At 46.7% G+C, this 21,066-nt stretch overlaps 1 protein-coding gene across 13 annotated transcripts in view; it reads left to right on the top strand.

Moving 5' to 3' along the window:
- Positions 1–21,066, top strand: part of EVC (EvC ciliary complex subunit 1) — a 67,037-nt gene that overhangs the window by 33,051 nt on the left and 12,920 nt on the right. For 7 of the 13 annotated variants that reach the window (XM_074350505.1, XM_074350512.1, XM_074350549.1 and 4 more), the window contains 4 exons: positions 1,111–1,259; positions 3,707–3,805; positions 8,609–8,839; positions 18,846–18,955. In XM_074350505.1, coding sequence (XP_074206606.1) covers positions 1,111–1,259; positions 3,707–3,805; positions 8,609–8,839; positions 18,846–18,955 — 589 coding nt within the window. The remainder of the gene's footprint in view (positions 1–1,110; positions 1,260–3,706; positions 3,806–8,608; positions 8,840–18,845; positions 18,956–21,066) is intronic. The other 6 variants (XM_074350516.1, XM_074350560.1, XM_074350567.1 and 3 more) reach the window with 3 other exon arrangements.

Here is a 21,066-nt window from a genome sequence, read left to right on the forward strand (position 1 = left end):
TCCCCAGGAGCAGAGAGTGGCTGGGATGGGATGCTGAAACGGTGCCCATTGGTCAGAGTCTGTTAATCTTGGACAAGACGGGGGAGGCAAGGAGACAGTCAGGGGCAGAGGGAAGACTCTGGTCTCTCCTGGGCACCTGAACACACTCTTTCCATTGGTGCTGGAGGCTAAACAGATCCTCAGATCAAACCCAAGGAAGTGTGATTGCATTATGACACGTGCAGAAGGCACTCTGACGTGTGTGGGTGTAAGAGGGGGGTGGGGAGATGCTGAAACCAACGTCGCCAAGGGCAGAAGCCCCCTGTGACCTGGCCTTCACTTGCTTCTCCAGCCTCTTCACACAGCATCTTCCTCAAAACCCAAGGGAGCAGAATCGGGCCGACTTCTTCATCAGCTCTACTCCCAGGAGCCGTCTCTGGGGTCCCATGCTGCCGGCTCCTCATCCTGCACCTCCCCCTGCCCCAACCCTCATCCAGCACATAATTCATTCTCCTTCCACGTTTCTCCTCTTCCCTGGACCAGGAACATCTTGAGATCTGGGCTGATCTTGCTCACGGGTAGACCCCAGCCCCCAGTGCTGTGACCTGGGTGTGCTAAGGGGCTGTTTTAGATCCAGTCGAGTTTACCCTCCCCCACACCAGGGGGCCTTGCCCTTGGGTTCACCCTCCTCCTCTTCTGCTGATCTAACAATTCACCCTCGAAGTTTTCAAGTCTCAACTCCAGTCTGAAATGCCACCATCTTCCTGCAGACCCGGGCTCTCTGTCCTCTGTCCCTCCCATGCCACTTACTTGTCCCCTACACTCTTTTCCCCAGGAAAACACCCGTTTGTTTATCTCCTGGGCAGGTTGGCCCGGCCCTGTACCGCAGCTCCACAAAACCTCTGGGCCCTCGGCCCAAGGGAAAGTGGGGTTTCCTTCAAATGACGGGGACCCATGGGCTTTGAGGGGCCAGGGGCTCCTAATACCAGACTTTGGGAAGCCATTGTGCCTGAGTGATCAGAGGAAAATAAAAATGGGACTTGCCCCTGAGTGTCTGACGCTCCTCACGCAGCCAGTGGACGCTTTGCCAGGAGAGCAACTGGCGATGTCCCTGTTCTATGTCGGTTTCAGACTTTGTCCAGCGAGGCAAAGACCTGGTCAAGGCCTCCCAGGTTCGCCAGGCGGAGAGGACGGAAAAGCTCACGCTGGCTCAAGAGGAGGAACGGAGGTGCTTCCTGGCCGAGTTGCCGCGGACCGCCGACCCTGAGGAGTTCCTGCAGGTGACCCTGCTCCCGATCGCCCCCACGTCCTCAGGCGCGGCCGTCCTGGGAGAGCCGTGCGGGCGGAGCGGGGTGTTCTGGTCCCCCTTACTGCGCTTGAGAAGCCAGAGGCTTCAGCATCCAGCAGACAGGAGGTCTCTCCTCACCTCCCACCTGTCAGCCCAGTGACCTTAGACAAGTGCCTTGAGCTCTGCGTCCCATCTTGCTTCTGATAAAAGCAGCACGTCCTCACCGGGCTGCTGGAGAGATGAGTGGGAGGGGCCAGCGAGGCACGCCACGGGGTCCCTACCTACCATGGGAGCCAGTGGGAAATGTGGACCCGAAGGGACTGGCAAGTCCCAGGTGTGAGGCAGGCTCTCACAAGGGGATGGGGCCCCTTGCTGGGACAGGTGCCGAGTCAGGGGAGGAGCCGGCTTGTGGAGCTGAGTGGGCAGGACCAGAGAGGACCAGCTGGACAGCCGTCCTGGTCTGGACTGGGCAGGGGTCAAGGAGACCTGCAGGAGGACAGGAAGCAAGAAGTCACCCTGCTTGAGGGGAAAGAATGCGCTGGCGCCAGCACAGGCTGGAAGGCCCAGGACTTGCAGTTGTCAGGGCGAGAGGACAGACCTCTGCCCCTGCCTGTCCTGCGGGGTGGCGGGGAGGCTGGGGGAGGGGCTGTTTGTCCTGGGCATCCCCCATGGGAGTGACGCATTTGGGTGCTGGGGCGGCGGGACCTGGGTTTGGACGTGAGTCTGCCGCTGTGAGTGACCTTGGGCACGTGGCTAACCCTCTGGCTTTCTCATCTGGGTGATACAGGGTTCTTAGGACTCGGCCAAAGCCAGTAAGGGGCAGCCACAACCCGACTGTTTCTCTGGGCCCCTCTGCTCTGAGTTAGCATTTGGAACACGTTGTCTCAGCTCTGCCGAGGGGATGGCAGGACAGAATCTGGGTCCAGGCTCAGCCCAGAGCACAGGCACAGGTGCTCCCTGGGGGCAAGCGTGGTGGTGACGGCAGCAACACCCCAGTGACGAGCCAGCAGAGGGTCCCCCAAGAAGAGGAGAGGCATTTACATCCCTGGGTCCCTGGTCCAGTGCCCTTCCCCCACCCCACCCGCAGAGCCTCCCTGCACGGCCCTCGCCTGGGGGTTCTGGGGTTTGTCATAAAGTGGGGTGGGGGCTGTTTCTGTCTTGGGAAGATACATTTGAAATGAGAGTGGAAAGATATGATTATACAGCTCTCCGTGAGATTTCCAGGCCCTTCTCCCTGATGTCACATTGCTCAGCGCAAATCCTGAGTGTGGAGGACGTGACAGCATCAGCTCTGTGACCCAGGATCTCAGCACAGCCCGGCACACACTGGTGCTCAGGAGACATGGGACCAAGGAAGGAAGGGTTGAGCAAAGCATGCGTGAATGAATGAATGAATGAATGAGCAGCAGATGACTGCGTGAGAGCCAAAAGAGTGAATGAACGGATGGATGGATGGTGGACACAAAAGGACGAATAATTGAATGATTAAATGAAGAACGAACGAACAACAAATAAACGGCCGAATGAACAAAGAACGAGTGGGTGGTGCTCGCCTCGGCCGCAGGTGTACTAAAACAGGAACGATGCAGAGGTTAGCGTGGCCCCTGCGCGGGAAGGACATGCAAATTCATGAAGGTTCCGTGTTAAAGAAAGAAAAAAGAGAATGAGTAAATAAACACGGACTTTGGCCCTGCACCAGCCCCTCCCTCTCTGGTCCCTGCACCCCACCCCCTCGCTTACCTCCCGCCCGGCCCCCACCGAGGCCAGAGGGTTCTAACTGCCTGGTCCCGCTGCTGTTGCCTGTTGAGCCTGGAAGGAGAGTGTGTTGGCCCATCTGCCCTCCAGGGACCCCTCCTTGTCCTTCAGGACTTGGCTTACATGCTTCCCCAGCAACGGGGACGCTGCCCCTAAGGGAAGTCCGCCCCGGGGGGTTGTGCTCTCGGCCTCTCTGACTGTGTCTGAGGCATCAGGTGCACACCTCCCTGTCACTCTGCTGGGCTCCTCAGGGTAGGGCCTCGCCATGTGATCACAGAGGCCTGGTGGCCACTGACCACACTGACCCTTAGTGGCCCCTGCCAGGCTCGGGCTCCACTGGGCGGGCCTCCCACGGCCTGGTCCCCCGCAGCTGAAGTCAGAGAATGAGGTCTGGGTGGCTTGTGGCCAAGAGAGAAGGGTGACAGGGGGCCAGTGGCACCTCTTCATGACGGGTGGACAACAGAATAGTCTGGCTTTCCTGGAGGTCAGGTTCACTGGTCCTGGCCTTGGCTACAATTTGCAAGTGGAGGTCATGTGGCACCCCCCGCACCCCATTTTCCTTGTGTACAAATCAAGGGTGAACGTCCCTCCAGTCTGAGAGGCAGAGTCAGTGGAGGAGGTGTTTCTGGGGAAAGAATAAGTCAGCATTTTTCTACCAGATTCAGCATCCTGTTTTGCTCCCAGGCTTTTCACGAGGTCCTGGAGAGGCAGAGGCTGGAGCAGAGTGGCCTGGAGGAGGACGAGAACGTCAGAGCCACGGAGGCCGCGGCCGCGCTCTGCCAGGTACGTGGCCTCCAGGTGGGATCGGCTGAGAAACCCCAGGCTCTGGGCATGCGTGAGAACCTCACATCCTTCTGGGCTGGGGACCCTGAGACCCTGGCACACTTTGTCTGAGTGACCCAGGCAGAAACCAGGTCGTATCTGAGGCCTCTTCCGTTTCTGAGATGCTCGGGACCGTCACCTCCAAATGTCCCTAGAGGCAAAAATACACCTGTGTAACCACCATCCAGATTGAGAAAGAGATCATGGCAGAACCTCGGGAGCCCCCTCACACCTCCTCCCAACCCCCCTCCCCTCACTGCTCACAGGAGCCATATCCTGGCTTATGTGGAACTCAAGTCCCTGCTTTTATATGAATGGAATCATATAGCATGCGCTCTTGTAGGTCAGGTGTCCGTCTCTCAATTTTATACATACTGTTGTACTGTGTTGTGTGTAGCAGTAGTTCATTCTTGCTCATTGGTCTGTAGGATCTCCCTGCATAGCATGCCACCATTTACCCTTTCTGCTGATAGGAGCTTTCTTGCAGATGGTGTTTGAGACACACGCGTGCGTGTCCCTCTCGGGCGTGTAGCAAGGGGCAGAATTGCTGGGTTAAAGGGTGTGTGTACCTTCAGTCCGCATCCTCCATCACTGTTGCTATGAACACCAATTTGGTTAGTATTTTGAATTTATAAGGATGGACACCTTTACAATATCAAATCTTCCAATCCAGAAACATGGTATATCTCTACATTTACTTAGGTCTTACTAATTTTTCTTACTATTGTTTCGTAGTTTCCGCCCTTAGGTATAATGCTTGCTATAGTTTTTTGGGTTTTTTGTTTGTTTGTTTGTTTGTTTGTTTGTTTTTTCAGATTAAGGAAGTTTCCTTCCATTCCTGTTTGGCCAGGTGTGTGTCTTATGCATGGCAATTAAATTTTGTAAAAGACTTTTTTCTCATTTATTCACAAAATCATCAGATATTTTTCTGCTTTGTTCTGTTGGCGTGACAGATTGCATCAGTTGGGTAATGCCATGAGGTGCCTACAGTTGAGAACCTTTGCATCTTTCTGGTGAATTAAACCTTTTGGTACCGTGAACTGATTCCCTTAATCCCTAAAAGTGCTTTCTTCATTAGAGACTTTTATCTGCTATTAATGTAACACAGAATGAGCTTGTGTTTATTAGGTCCTGGTGATACTCTCATTCATTTGTTCTTTGTTTAAAAAAAAAAATTACCAGAGAGCATCCTGGTTACATCATGAGACCCGGAGCCTGACCGCCAGGGCCCCGAGTGTGAGCTGACTTACCTCTCTTCTCCACGTCCGGGTGCAGCCTCACTTTCCTCATCTCTGTATTTCTTTCATCAGTTTTGATACACTTCTGTATTATCACTTCCAATATTACTCTGCCTGGACTCTGCCTTCTTTCCTCCTGGGAATCCAGTTGAACTTGTCGAACTTGCTCACTGTATCTTAGCTTTATCTCCTCCATATTTCCCATCCTTCAGTGTCTCCTGACTTTGTCCTGGATTTGCTCCTGATCTATCTCCCAGCAATAATTCTCTCTTCAGCTGCATCTAAACTGCAATGAAATCTATACGTTAGGTTCTTATTATCGGACAACGTCCTTCAATTCCAGAATTTCTAATTTTTTTTTTAACTAAGTAGTGTTGCTTTTTTTATAATTCCCAGCTTTTTGCGTTAAGGGTTAAGAGTGGCTATTAACTTCTTGAGCACAGTAAGCATCAATACTTCAAAGTCCATGTCTTGTAACTGCACTCTCTGGACCACCTGTGGGCGCGTTTTTCATGCCTGTTGTTTGTGTTCTTGTCTCCTCATGTACCTGTCTATTTTTTATTGTATGCCTTATCTCACATTTGTATATTCCTTTGTAAAATCATTTTCAAACGTAGAATTATGTTCTCTTCCTCCAAAGAGAATTTTCCTTTGCTTCTGCTAGGTGACTGGGTCTCTCATGATCCAGAGTCACCTTAGTTCAAGGTCAGGACTTGAAATATCATGGATCTCCACATGAACAGACTCCAAGTTGCAGTCCATTTAAACCAGTCTGAACTAGTTTTCTTCCATTTCACTCATGTTTCTCTGCTGCAGCTTTTTGGGCTCCAGCTGTGGGCTCCCCAACCCACGGGGAGCCATGAGCTCCACCTTCTGGCCCTTCAGCTGCTGGAGGCGGTCAGAAGTGCACTCAGCCGTGCAGCTGTCCTCTGGATTGACCCCACCCCCAACCCCACCCCTTCATGCAGCCCAAGGGCTGGACACATTTCTGTCTTTGTGTCTTCTCTGAGACCTTGGCCCCTGCACTTGCACTACTGTTACCAAGTCCAGACTCATTCTGCTCGCCACCCGACAGGCCAGTAAATCAGGAGGCGAGGTGTTGGGGCGAGGAATAACGAAACTATTCAGAAAGACTGGCAGACTAAGAAGGTGGGAGACTAACATCCTGGAGAACCATCTTCCCCAAGTCAGAGCTCAGGCTCCTTTTATTCTAAAAAAGGAACAGGCTGTGGTTGGTTGGTGCAAACTTCTTGGTGTCAGAATCCTTTGTTCTTGCAGCTGTCCACGTGGGTCGGGTCATAGTGTCCCTATAAACCTCTAACAAGGCAAATGTTATTTTCTATTCTGCAACTTTTTATCTTTATATGAATAGGAAAGTATTAATACCGTTAAAGGTCAGAGCCTTGAGAATGGGCTTGCCTGTATATTTCAAGCTCTAGGCAAGATTCTTCTACAAAAGGTGCCAAACCAGCATGACTGAGCCCAGGAAACAGATCACAGGGTTAGAGCCAAAGGAACAGAGCTAATATGGAGTCAGATTTGTTCTTTCCTATTACACTACCTTGTTAGCTCTTCGGGACTTTAATGATGATTTAATAAACATTTTGTCTAGCTTTAAGAAAAAAAAAATTCATCCTCAGTGGGAAGAATGGGTTCAAATTACCTGGTTGGCCACTATCAAAAGTGGGATCTCTAAACCCTTTAAAAGTGGGTGTGTCCTTGTGCCCCATCATGATCACTTTACCCTGAGCAAACTTCAGCTTGGTCATGAGCTTTTTAAAGCCTGGCATCCATCGGGTTTAATTAACATTGATTTGAGTTTAACTTACATCCACTGAGCACACCAGCTCTGACCTAGGTATGCCAAGCTAAAAGCTGAGAATTTTTTTCCCAAAAAAGAACTATTGTCCTTGGAGCATACAGGTTAAGAGCATGAGTCCAATATAGTCTAACAGCCAGGACCCACCCTCTACAAGTGTCCAGTTACTGATCTTCTCTGGGTCTTAGCTTCTTCATCTATAGAACAATGGTAATTATAATAGAACATCTTCATTGAACTATTAGAAGGATGAATGAGATTATACAAGAAAAGTGCTTATCACACTCCCTGGCGCACAGTAAGGATTTGTAATTATTAACAATTACAATGTTATCACCTGATATTTGCCAGGTGCTTTTCTAGGCCCTACAGATGCTAATGTAATAAGACTTTGTTTTTAAGAAACCTCATGATCTAGTCCATGAAAAGGACAATCAGACAGCCAGTGACCACAAAAATATATGTGGTCAGGAGGCCTTCCCAGAAGGGGAGACCTCAAGTTGAGTTTGGAACATGTGTGGGGAGGTCCTTGATGGAGACGGGGGAGTGGGCCTTCTGTATCATGTTGCTGCATGATGCTTTCAGAAACTGCCACCAGGTGCTTGGTCCAGGAGGATATGAGACATGGATGCAGATCTGAGTAGGATGCAGCCTCTGCTCTGGGTTAGTTGTGGTCTGGAAAGGATGACAGATAAATTGTAGTTTTGATGCCCTGGTGGGGCAAACCAAAGAGCTGTGGAAGCCCGGGTCAGAAATGCCCATGTTAGTCTGAGCAGCCCTGGCAGGACTTCACAGAGAAGGGGTTATTTTGCAGGGGTTTTGCAGGGTGAAGAGGAGTCCGTTTAAGGTATGAAAGTGCCTGGAGGTGGGGCCAGGGGAGAGGCTTGAAAAAGCATCTCTATAATGAAACGTGCAATGAGATGCCATTTATGTGAATTAACACAAACATCAGAAACCACATTTATGGACAAAAAATACGGTGAAAGTATAGAAATCCAAATTGGAAGCAGAGATGATGAATTCATGGAGATGGCTGTCTCTGAGGAGGCTGGGAGGGAATGGAAAAGAATAGCAGAGGGAAAACAAAGGATTCCAACTTAATCTATAATGTTTACTGTTTTAATCTGAAAAAGAAATGGAAAACTGAGTGGTGGATTCAGAGGTGTTTAATATACTATTATTTATGGGTTTTTGGTTTTCATGATTAAAAAACATACAATTTTAGAAAGAGAATGGAGTGCGGGCAGTGGGCTGAAGGGAAAAGAATGGAGAGAAGCGAGGCAGGACCATCTGGAAACCCTGAGAAGCACTCTGACTGTGATGGAAAGATAGACCTTCCAAGTTACTGAGCTGGAACCCAAAGCTCTGTGCTTGTGCAGATAGCTCGCCTCAATGAAGAGGGCCGAGGGGAGCAGAGGGACCAGTGAGGGTTGTGAAAATAATCTGGGTGGAGGCTTAGAGGAGACTCCAGTGATGGAGGGCTCATTGGGGCAGGAGGGCAGGGCTGGGGCTGGGGCTGGGGCTTGACTGGGTGGGGGTGAGAGGGCTGGAAGGCAGCGACTCCGTGTGTGTGTGTGTGTGTGTGTGTGTGTGCGTGCGCGTGTGTGCGTGATCTGAGAATTTCCTTTCCTGGATTTCCTCTGTGTCTTGCTGGAAGCCCACGGCCCTGCCCGGGTTGAGGACATGACTTATAACTCCATCCTTCAGGAGCTGTACCGCAGCACCATGGAAACGTTCCAGAAGTTCGTGGACGCCCTGTTCCTTCAGACGCTCCCCCGCATGACCAACCTCTCCCAGGCGGAGTGTGAATACCTGAGGCAGGAGGCCCAGGAGAACGCCGCCCGGCAGCTGGGGAAGTCGGATCGCTTCCGGAATCAGCAGTGGAAACTCTTCCAAGACCTCCTGGAGCAAGAGAAGCAGGTGCAGCATTTTGTAAACGTGGGTCTTGAGTCTGCATTTTTTTTTTTAACTTAGGAAGAATAATGAGAGGTTTCCCCTCTGAGCATCCCCTAGTGCCTGTGCTAGGGGCTTTGCCAAGATTCTGGTAGCCAACTTTTCACAACCGCCCACCAAGGTTGGTGGGATAGGAAGTCAGTAGATAATGCCTTCAGCTGATCCAACAAAGGCAGCAAAGTCTGTGCTTGAGAACAATAGAAATAAACGACAGAAGGCGTTTCTCAGGGGAGTGGACTCGGGGAGGAGCTGCACACACAGGACTCCTGTTTTTCAGTGAAAGTCTATTCCATTATTAAAACCATGTACATACGCGGTAGGTAGAATAATGCTCCCAAAAGAATAATGCCCCCATCCTAGTCCCCAGAACCTGTGAATATGTTACCTACCAGGGCAAGAGGGGCCTTGCAGGTGCCATTACATTAAGGATCTGGAGATGTGGAGAGTGTTCTGGATTATGTGAGTAAGCCCACTATAATCACAAAGGTCCTTTTAAGAGGGAAGGAGGAGGGTCAGAGTCAGAAAAGGAGGTGTGATGGCCTAAGCCGAGGCTGGAGTGATGCGGACATTAGCCCAGGACCTCAGGCAGCCTTGAGAAGCTGGAATAGGCAAGGAATGGATCCCCCCCAGATCCTCCAGAAGGAGCACAGCCTGTTCCGTTTCACTTCAGACGTCCGACCTCCAGAACTTACATGTAAGATAATAAATGTGTGTTAAGTCACAGTTTGCGGCAATGCATTACAGGAAATTAATGCATGTCAACTTTATTCTTAAAATCCTGAAACTTGTCAAAATTCCAAATGTGACACACAAAAGTGCCCGCATTTCCTATCTCTCTTGCTTTCCTGCACGCTAGAGGCTCTAGAAGTGACGTGGTCAGTATCCTGGTATCTGTCGGTGTTTTGAGTGATGCAGTTCTGGCTGTGAGACAAGGTGTGGTGCCTGCACAGGGCTTCTCTCCCCTGTTACAAGGGCCGGGTGCTGCTAGGAGAAATCCTCTTCACCAGCATTCCCATTCTTCCTGCCTAGAGCACGTACAGGAGGCCTGGAGGTGCGCCCGCCTTCCTGACTTACAGGCAGAACAGGATGCAGAACAGAGGCTGATGTGCCCGGGGTGGGGGCAGAGAGGCAGACTGTCCCAGCCCTGGACTGCCCAGCCCTGGACTGCCCAGCCCTGGGTGCTTGTTATAAGAAACACCCTGTCTCTTTACGCTGAGTGTTCAGTTAGTTACAAAAGATACACAACGGATGCACGGAACAGAACAGATGGGAGCTGTCCAAAGTACCAATAAATAAAGGAAAGCCTCATGCAAACACTGGGCTATTCCCAGCCGCGGGGCAGGCGCAGGGCCTAGTTTCCTGCCTGTCTGATTTGTTAGACCTCCTTCTAGTTAATTCCAGTCCTCCGTCGGCGGCATCGTGTTGCCCTGTCATCGGTAGCCCGTGGTCCCCTGCGTTTGGCTGTATGTTCTGGAGGACAACAGCCCTGCTTCTCTTATTTTCACTTCCTCGTTCAAAGCACAGTAACTGGGTTATAGCAAATGCTCAGAAAAACTTGGCTGCCTTTCCAGCAACAATGGTGCAGCTTTGGAAATTACTGCAGGGTTACCTTGACCCTGTATTCTACCCAGGGATGTAATGAAGGTGATTCATACCAATCCGGGGCCCCAGGCCATACAATTTAGTTTCTGGGAACAGAGGGGGAACCTGGGCCTCGGTGATTTGGAAAATTCACCAAGTGAGTCTGATGTTGGCTCCTCAAATGGAGTGAGGTCTTTTAGAGACAGCTGTGGTTTGCAGACGGGCTTCTAGCCTTGGAAACTGATCACCTGGGTTTGAACCAGAGCAACTCCATTAAAGGACTGGGTGACTTTAGCCAGTTCACTGACCCACAACTTTGATTTTGCACAACTTGCTAAATTTCTCAGAACCTCAGCTTTCATGTGAAAAATAGAGATTAAAATACCCAACGGGGGCTGTGAGATAATGCAGGTTAAGACCGATTGCACAGTATCTGTTTAATCGCTTAATGACATTGACATTGAAAAACTCCAGGGTTTCATTTCTGATAAATTATTAGGCAAACACCCTTGATTCATCTAAAACCCTCTAGTTATGAGTCTTATTTTAAGCAGATATCAGACGATTCATAACTTCTAGGTTTTTTATTTATTTATTTACTTTATGAGTGTATGCATGCGGGTTAATTTTCCTTTGCTGGTGCAGAAGTTCCAGGGCAGTTCTGCGTGCAAGAGGCAAGCAGGAAAGGTAATGGCCTCATCAACTGATTAAATAAGTATGACCCAAGACTGTTTCTCAGAGTGTGTGTGTCATAGTTAATTTACTGATTGATTGTTTAATTGCCTTAAATTACCACAGGGTACTTAGAGATCCATATTCTCTCTTACTTTCCATATTTTCTTGTTGATAGTACAAATGAGAGATGAACTTTCTGTGGGTCAGAGGAATATTTAGTCATGAGAAGAAAAGCACCAACAAAACTATTCACGGAAAATCAAACACACACTCAATGAATTGCATTTTCCATGTATTTTCTATCCAAAAGGCCTTGATGATTTCATATCCTGTTACTCAGGAAAATTGTTAAATTTTGTGAAATTTATCAGTCACACAATTAGAATAAGTTGTAGAATGCTGATTCTCAAAGTGTGATCAGTTCTAACGCAGGTTTCTGGGCTTCTCCCCAGTCTGCTGAGTTAGGCAGAAGGATGCTCAGCGTCCCCTCAAAGATGTCCGCATCCTCATTCCCAGAAGCTGTGAATATGTTACCTTACGTGGCAGAAGGGACTTTGCAGATGTGAAGTAAGTTAAGAGTCTTGAGATGGCTAGATTGTCCTGATTATGCAGGTGGGCCCAGGGTCATTACAGGGGATGCAGGAGAAGTGGTGTCAGAATGATGCGATGTGAGAAAGACTCAGCCAGCCATCGCTGGATCTGAAGACGGAGGAAAGGGCCACAAGCCAAGGAATGCAGGTGGCCTCTCGAAGCTGGAAAGGCAAGGAGAGGGATTTTGCCCTGGAGCTTCCAGGGGAATGTAGACCCAATGACACCTGGATTTTACCCGCCTTGAGCACCATTTTGGACTTCTGACCTCCGGAACTCTAAGATAATATGTTTGCATTGTTTTCAGCTACTTAGTTTGTGGTCATGTGTTACAATAACAATAGGAAACTCACGCACCATCACACAAAAGTCTGCATTTGTAACAAGGAGTGCAGCAGGTGATGCAGTCTGTGGCATGAAGGTGAAGAACGCCAACGCTAGAGTCCGTCCAGCAGGTTTTGAAGCCTGGCTCCCCTCCTCACACTCCTCCCGCGCTCTCTGGAGCCCACTCCAGGCAGCTCGCCCTCGCCCGGCCTCATCTCACCTGTGCTGAGCCCTCGGCAGCAGCGTTGGGCAGACTGGGCTCCCCTCCTCCTTGAAACCCTCGCTGGACTGTCTTGCTTGTCCTGCCTCCTCAGTGGTGGCTTCTTCTCAGTTTCCTTTGCTGATTACTTCTCATCGCCCTCATGTCCAGACACCAGAGCCCTGGATGCAATCCGTGGTCCTCTTCTCTGCCTATGTGCAGTCTCTTGGTGATCTCACCCAGTTGCACACTCTCTGCGTAACAACCTGCCTAACTAGCAGCTTAAAACAAACAACACATACTTCTTCTGTCCCAGTTTCCGTGGGTCAGAAATCCAGGCACAGCTCAGCTGAGTTCTCTCCTAGGGGAATCTCACAGGCTGCAGTCAGGGCTGCAGCTGGGGTCTCATCCAAAGGCTGGACCAGGGAAGAGTGGCTTCCAAGCCTGCTCTGTGGTTCTTGGCAGGATTCAGTTCCTCCGGGGTTGTTGGACCGAGGACCATCAATGCCCACATTTATATCCCCAGCTCAGAATCCGTTCCTGAACTCAGCTCTCTAATGTGGTCTCCATCTAGATGACTGATAGGCAGGCAAATTGAGTGTGTCTGAAACAGAGCTGTTGACCTTCCTGCTCTGCCCACTGTCTTTCTCCATCTTTCCATTCGGCTGGACAGACAACCTCAGGTATCCTTGACTCCTCTTTCTTACACAGCTTCTATCCAGTTGACAGGGAATTGCATGATTCTACCTTCAGTCTGATCCAGACTGTAACCTCTTTCCATTACCTCCACTCTGAGTATCCTGGTCAATGCCACCACACCTCTCGTCTGGATCTCTATGACAGCTGGCCCTCTGGTGTCTCTGAATCCACTGACCCCTTGAAGTCTACTCCTAACCCCTAGCCAGAGTGATGCTTTCACTAAAATTTTTTTCTTCCGGTTTTATTGAGATATAATCTACACACAGCACTGTGTAAGGCATACAGCATAATGATTTGACTTACATACGTCATGAAACGATTACCACAATAAGTTCAGTGACATCCATCATCTTTGTAGATACAAATTTAAAGAAAAGGAAAAAAAATTGTTTTCCTTGTGATGAGAACTCTTAGGATTTACTCTTCTAACAGCTTTCGTATATAACATGCAGTGGTGCGAATTACATTTATCGTGTTGCACATTACATCCCTAGCATTACTTACCTTACAGCTGGCAGCTTGCACCCTTTGACTGCTTTCATCCAGTTCCTCCTTCCCCCATCCTCACCTCTGGTGACCGCAATCTGGTGTCTTTTTATTATAAGTTGGTTTGCTTCTTTGTTTTTGAAGTGTGATTGACCTACAACACTGTTATTTCCTGTTACATAACGTAGTGATTCGATATTTCTGTACCTTTCAAAATGATTGCCATGGTAAGTCTAGTTACAACCTGTCACCATACAAAGACATTAATTATTGACTATATTCCCTACACTGTACATTTCATACCTGTGACTCATTTATTTTGCAGCTGAAGTTTGTACCTCTTAATCTCCCTCACCTGTCACCTCTGTCAGCCACCTGTTCTCTTAATCTATCACTGTTTCAGTTTCATTACATTCGATCATTTGTTTTGTTTTGGGGTTCCACATATAAGTGAAATCATACCATATTTGTCTTTCTCTGTCTCTTTCTTCACTTAGTGTAATACCCTCTAGGTCTGTCCATGTTGTCATGAATGGCAAGATTTCATTTCTTTTTAATGGCTGTGTAGTATTCCACTGTGTGTGTGTGTGTGTGTGTGTGTGTGTGTGTGTGTGTGTGTGTGTGTATGCATATATCACATCTTTTTTATCGATTCTTCTATAGATGGGCACTGAGTTTACTTCCATATCATGGCTATTGTAAATAAGATTGCAGTGAACATAGGGATGCAGATAGTTTTTCAAATCAGTGTTTTCATTTTATGTGGATAAACACCCAGGAGTGGAATTGCTGGATTGCAGAGGTAGTTCTATTTTTAATATTTTGAGCAATCGCCATAGTGTTTTCCACAGTTTCTGCACTAAGTTACATCCCCGCCAGTAATGCATGAGGGTTCCCTTTTCTCCACATCCTCACCAATGCTTGTTATTTGTTGTCTCTTTGATGATGGCCACTCTGCCAGGTGCGAGGTGGCACCTCGCTGCGGGTTTGATTTGGCATTCCCCTGATGATTAGCGGTGCTGAGCATCTCTTCACGTGCCTGTTGGTCATCTGTATTTCTTCTTTGGAAAAATGTCTTTTCAGATCCTCTGCCCATTTTTTAATTAGGTTGTTTGTTTTTCTGATGTTGATTTATGTTAGTTCTTTGTATATTTTAGATATGAACCCCTTTATGGGACATATCCTTTGCAAATGTCTTCCCCTGTTCAGTAGGCAGCCTTTTCATTTCATTGATAGTTTCCTTCACTGTGCAAAAGCTTTTTAGTTTGATTTAGTCCCATTTGTTTATTTTTGCTTTTGTATTCCTTGCCTGAGGAGACATATCCAAAAAATTACCTAAGACCACTGGTGGGCAGAGCCAGGTCCTGTCCTGGGGTCTCTGGCTGCAGGGCCCCGGGGGTCCCTGAGTGGGTGTTGGTCTGCTGGTGGGTGAGGCAGGGTCCTGAGTCCTTAGGTGGCCGGGTCCTGGGCCAGCTGGAGCTCAGGGAGTCCTCAGCCAGTTGGCCTGCTGGTAGGTGGGGCTGTGTCGCTGCTGCTTGGCCCGAAGTGTCCCAGCCCTGGTGCTGACGAGCTGGTGGGCTGAAGGGAGGCCCCCAGAATGGGGCTAACCCACACCAGTGTCCGCCTGGTAGAATGAGCTCCCAAAATGGCTTCTGCCAGTGTCTGTGTCCTGGGCTGTGCTCCAGTTGCCTGCTATCTCTCTGGGAAGCTCTCCAAGATTAACAGGTGCGTCTTTTCAAATTATTGCTTCTGGGGGAGGGTATAGCTTGGTGGTAGAGTGCGTGCTTGGTACACACAAGGTCCTGGGTTCAATCCCCAGTACCTCCACTTCAAAAATAAGTAAACCTAATTACGTCCCCCCCCCAAAACAAAAACAGAAAAAAAAATCTTAAAAAAAAATTCCTGCTTCTGCCCTGGGTCCTGGAATGTGTGAGATTTTGTGTGCGCCCTGTAAGGGCAGAGTTTCTATTTCCCACCGCCCTCTGGGTCTCCTGAAAGTAAACCCTGCTGGCCTTCAGATCCAAACACCTGGTGGCTCATCTTCCTGGTGCAGGACCGCCAGGCTGGGGAGCCCAGTGTGGGCCTCGGATCCCTCGCTCCTTGGGGAGAGCCTCTAGAATTGTAATCAACCTCCTGCTCATGGGTCTCCCACCTGCAGGTGTGGGACTTGACTAACCGTGATGCTCCCCGTTCCCCATCTCGTTGTGGTTCCTTCTTTTTACCTGTAGCTGTTGATGCTTTCTGCTAGTCTTCTGGTCTTCCTCATCAGTGGGTACAGCTCTGTAAATAGCTGTAATGTGATGTGCCTGTGGGAAGAGTGAGCCCGGCGCCTTCCTCTTCTGCCGTCTTGGCCAATCCCTGCTCCAGAGTGATAACTTCTAAAACATATTCTGTATCATTCATTTTTAAGATGCAGATTTTAATAACATTTTAACGTCTCTGAAATTGAGCTGCATCTTAATTTAATTGGCAGTGATTTCTGTCTCTACTTGGTACCCAGAATAACTGCATCTCATAATCACTGGCACATTAGATTGGGTAAAAGACACTGTCACATTGTGACATTTCTCTGCTCGAAACTCCCTTCTCATTTCATGCAGCGTGGAAGTCAGCGTCCTCGCCGTGCCCTACACGGTCCCGCGTGTCAGGACCTGGTTGTCCTCTGGCCTCCTCGCTGTCTCCCCGAGCTCGCTCCACGCCAGCCTCCCCCGTGTCCTTGTGCTCTGCCAGCTCCCTGGGCGCCCCTGCCTCGCTCTTCCTGCTTCTGGTCTTTCTCCTGTCCCGCCTTCACCATGAAGCCTGCTCTGACCATGCTTTTAAATCTGCAGTGCCTCCCTGCCCCAGCCCTCCAGTGTTTGCCTCAGCTGTTGGCTGTACCGCCTGCCCCACCTGTAAATCCACACTGTTAGTAGGAAAGTGCTTGAAACTCTTAGCGTGTAGCAGCCATGCACCGACCACTGGTTCCTTCTCCCTTCCTCTCCTTAGTAAGTGAAAATTTGAAACAAAGAGTAAACATACTGGAAACCACAAAATGACCCGGTAGCACTGAACAGGGCCAGCACTCTAGCCCACTGAAGCAGCTTTTTGCCTCTGAATTTAAGCATTCACAAACCTGCCTTCTTTAATGTTGAAGAAGGTGGTGACAGTGGCAGGTGCCCTCCAGTCTGACGATCTCTGTCCTCTTCAGCATCTTTGGATCCTGTTGCTAGTTTTTTTAACTGTGTTCTCAAAATGCACACCGAAGACCCTCATGGCCCTTAGTGACAATGTTGATTTACCTTGTAGAAAATCTAGACTGTGTAGAATTTTCTAGAATGTTCCGGTTTCCCAAGCACTTCGACAGATGATTGAGACTCCTCCCAAGAGGAGCCAGAGACTGAGTTTAATGAAAAGTTCTGGGTGGCACGGTGTGATCCTGTGGGACTCAGTGTAAGCGCTATGATCGCCAGGCCCAGGGAGCTGAGGTCTGGGCTTCTGCCTTCCACCCGCACGCAGCACGGCCATCTCCAGGCTGCTGGAGGGAGAGCCCTTTGAAAAGCCACACATGTGGGAAGGTGAGAGTTTCCTCTTGGTGACTGGGTCCTTGGTGTAACACAAGCCAGCTACATGTTTCCAGGTGCCTGCTTCTCCTCGTGGTGCAAGATAGGCAGGGAGGAGCTTTAGAGACAGACAGACTTAAGTTTGAGTCTCTGCCCCACGTTTTCATGTATTAGCTGTGTGGCCTTGGACCTCACAGCATTTTCACAGGTGAAGCCTCCTGAAGACGAGCTAACATCCAAAATTACAAAACACACAAGGAACAACACACCACAGGTGAGAGCCAGCATGGCCAGTGCACGCCAAGCTTAGACCACAACCAGCACCAAGGAATTCAGATGAAGAGACTGTTAGAGCTTAAAAAGGAATTATGTTTAAAACATTAAAAAACAACAGAAGGAATGATTAGCATGAAAACGAGACATGCTGAAAAAAGCAGACGAAAAACCATATGCTTTTGCAAACGGAAATTATAGTTGTTACAAATACACACTACTATATATAAAACAGATTGAACAGCAAGGACCTACCGTACAGCACAGGGAACTATATTCACTATGTTATAATAACCTATAATGGAAAAGAATCTGAAAAAGAATCTACACATATGTTTATGTACAACTGAATCACTTTGCTGTACACGTGAAACTAACACAACACTGTAGATCAACTATACTTCAGTAAAAGTAAGTTAATTCTTAAAAAAAATAAAATTATAGTTGAGAAAACAGAAATGTAATGGATGAGTTAAACAGCAGATTAAATATGGCTGAAGACGCAGTGTGTGAACTAGAAGCTACGTGTGAGAGAGTGGCCCAGAATACAGCAGGAGAGCTAAAGAGATAGAGAATGTGAGCGGTGAAGGGACAGGAACAGAATGAGAAGGTCCTGGAGGGACCTCCTCAATCTTTCAGGAATTCTAGGAAGAAAGGATGGAGAGAGTGGAGGAGAGATAATATTCAAAGGGATAAGGGATAAGGAATTTTCGGACGTGCTGACAGTCATAAACCCTAAGGTAAAAGAAGTGCTGATTAACTTTAGATTTGTGGAGACAGGAATATATGTCAAAAATGTAAAACTATGGAAGGAATAGAAATAGAATAGAAGGTAACTTTCAAAGCAGTAGAGGACAATAGTGAAATAAAGATTTTCTTCAGAATAAAAGCTACATGGTGACCAGTAAAATAAGTCTGACTGATGTTTATAAGAGCCTGATGGAGCTTAATTATAAAACATTATTGAAGGGATAAAGAAAGAATTGAGAGAAATGCCTGACCCTTGGATAGGAAAACTCAGTTTTGGAAAGACAGGGATTCTCTACACATTAATCTAGCAATTCAATCAAATTACAAGGAAATCCAAGAGTTGTTTACCCAAACTGGATAAACTGATTCTAAAATTCACATGTATAGAAAAACAACCAAGAACAGCCAAGACAGTTTTATACAAGAGAACCTGGGAAGACTCGCCCTAGCAGTGGTGAAGTCCTGCGATAAACTACAGGAATTAAAGCAGGGAGTTATTGGTACGGAAATGAACAGACAGACCCACAGAATAAAAGAGTCTGGAATGAGATTCATGTACATATGGAAACTATCAGACAAGGTGGCGTCGACAGGCCAGTCATAAAAAAGATAAATGGTGCTGGGACAATTAGCATCCATTTATCCAGAGACAATTAAATCCCTTCCTCATGCCACAGAAAATATATATTAAATGGCTTTAAGATGTACATGCAAATAGGAAATTTTTTAAAACTTTAGAAGAAAGTATAAGAGAGAATTTAATTAAATCAAAGGAGAAGGGGATTTTTAAAAATAAGAAACAAAACTTTGATCCAACAAAGTAATGATGAATGAAATGAAATTGAGTTGACCCCTGTCCCTCTGTCCTGGGGTCTAGGTGTGGATGGAGGAGCACACACTGTCCACTGTGTTGCAGGCACACCTGCGGGACGACCATGAGAGCATCATCCACCGAGTCTTGGGCCACCTTGGCGGCCTCAGTGAAGAGTGAGTGTGGCTTTCTGGAGGGTGGGGGCTTTGTGTCCTGTGTGAGACTCCATGCTAGCCTCAGTGTCCTCATCTGTAAGGTGGATGTTGTAACTGCCTTCCTGCCTCCCTGACAGCATGGTTTGAGACCAACCAAATTGTAACTATAGCTGTGAAATAGAGTGACAACAGAAGGCCGTGGATGAAAGCTTGCTGTCAGAATTGATGTGGGCACATGACTTAGTTCTTACCCCCAATTTCTTCAACCATAAAATGGGACTACTAATACCTACCTCATAGAGTTGTCTTTTGTAAAAACTTTTTAGACATATTTTTTGAGGTACAATTTACATACATTAAGTGTACAATTCAATGCTTTTCAGTAAATTTACAGAGTTCTACACTGATCACCGTGATCCAAATTTAGAACATTTCCATCACCCCAAAAAAGACCTCTTGTGCCCATTTCAATCATTCTCCATTTATTAATACATTTAATATATTTTAAATGTTTTTATATAGTTATTAGTATGGTATAATTTTTCAGCAAGCTTACTTATTTTCCTTATTTCATAGGAGAAAAATTATTTTGATATAACTAATTTTCTAGTTGCCCAGCCTTTTCCAGGAAACTATTTTTTGTATACATCAAGAAGCAGATGGATAGCTATATTATTGAATAATACAGGGAAAGCATCAGAAGAAGATGAAAACAAGTGAATAAAAACTGGTGAGCAGTGTTAAGGACAATAGTGAGCAATCAAAAGATTTGTCCAGCCTCAAAACCTGTGTCTTTTCATTGTAGTAATACATAATCCATTTATATTTAATGTAAAACTTCTTGGTAATGTATTTGGATTTTTAATTTATCATTTTACTAATTGTTTTATGTTTGTCCCACCTGCTCTATATTCCTTTTTCTCTTCTCTCTTCCCTTCTTTTGGATTAGTTATTTTATTATTTCCTATTTTATCTCTCTTTTGGCTTGTTATTTATATGATTTTAATGGTTCAGAGATTTTGAACTGCATCCCTGATGTGTCACAATCTAATGTACGTTAATATATTCCTTCTTCCAGGACAGTGCAGACACCTAAGAACGCCTTAATTCCATTTATTCCTCCCTCACAGATTATGCTTTTCTTATTGGGTATTTTACATCTCTCTATATTTTCAACTCACTGAGATATTATTTTTGGTTTATGCCATCAGTATTTATTTAGATTTACCCCTTCTGTTGCTCTTGATTCTTTGCTGTATCTTTAAGTTTCCATCTGGCATTATTTTCTTTTGCATGGAGGATCTCTTTGTTTTAGATTTGCTAGTGACAAATTCTCTTAGGCTTTGTTTATCTGAAAATATCTGTCTTGTCTTCATTTTTAAGGAATGTTTTCATTGGGCATAGAATCCTAGTCTAGTTGTTATCTTTTAAATACTTTTAAAGATAATCTTTTATCTTTTGATTTCAATTGTTTCTGGCTACTTTAAAATTTTTCTTTTGTTCTTTGGTTTTCGTCTGTTAATGATGATATGCTTAAACTGGAGGTGGGTTATTTTGTGTGTGCATATATTGCTTGCTTGTTTTGAATAAATCTGCAGTGCTTCTCGAATCTGTGATTTGCTGTCTTTTATTAGTTTTCGAAAATTCTGAGCCATTATCTCTTTAAATATTCCTTCTGTCCGTGCTCTTCCTACTTTTCCTGGGCTTCAATTACACATTTATGAGAACTTTTCACCTTATGTCATTTGTCTCTTACATGCTGTTCTGTATTTTTCATTCTTTTGTTCCCTGTGGTTCAGTCTAGATGGTTATTTTGAGCTGTCTTCCCGTTCACTCTCTCTTTAGCTGTGTCTTATCTGCTGTTAAGCCATCTACTGAATTCTTAATGTTGGTTACTGTGTTTTCAGTTCTAGAATTTCCATTTTAGTTTTTTCATCATTTTCAGTTATCTGCTAAAATTCATCTTATCATTCAATTTCCTAAACGTGTTCATCATAGCTGATTATCCAATATCTTGTGGGTATGTTTCTGTTGTCTGTTTTTTCTGTTTATTTTTGGTCAGGTCTTATCTGTTTGCACATCTAATCATTTTTATTGAATGCTGCACACTCTTATTAAAAATTGTGGAGATA

This window comes from Camelus bactrianus, chromosome 2, assembly GCF_048773025.1.
Source record: "Camelus bactrianus isolate YW-2024 breed Bactrian camel chromosome 2, ASM4877302v1, whole genome shotgun sequence".
NCBI lineage: Eukaryota > Metazoa > Chordata > Mammalia > Artiodactyla > Camelidae > Camelus > Camelus bactrianus.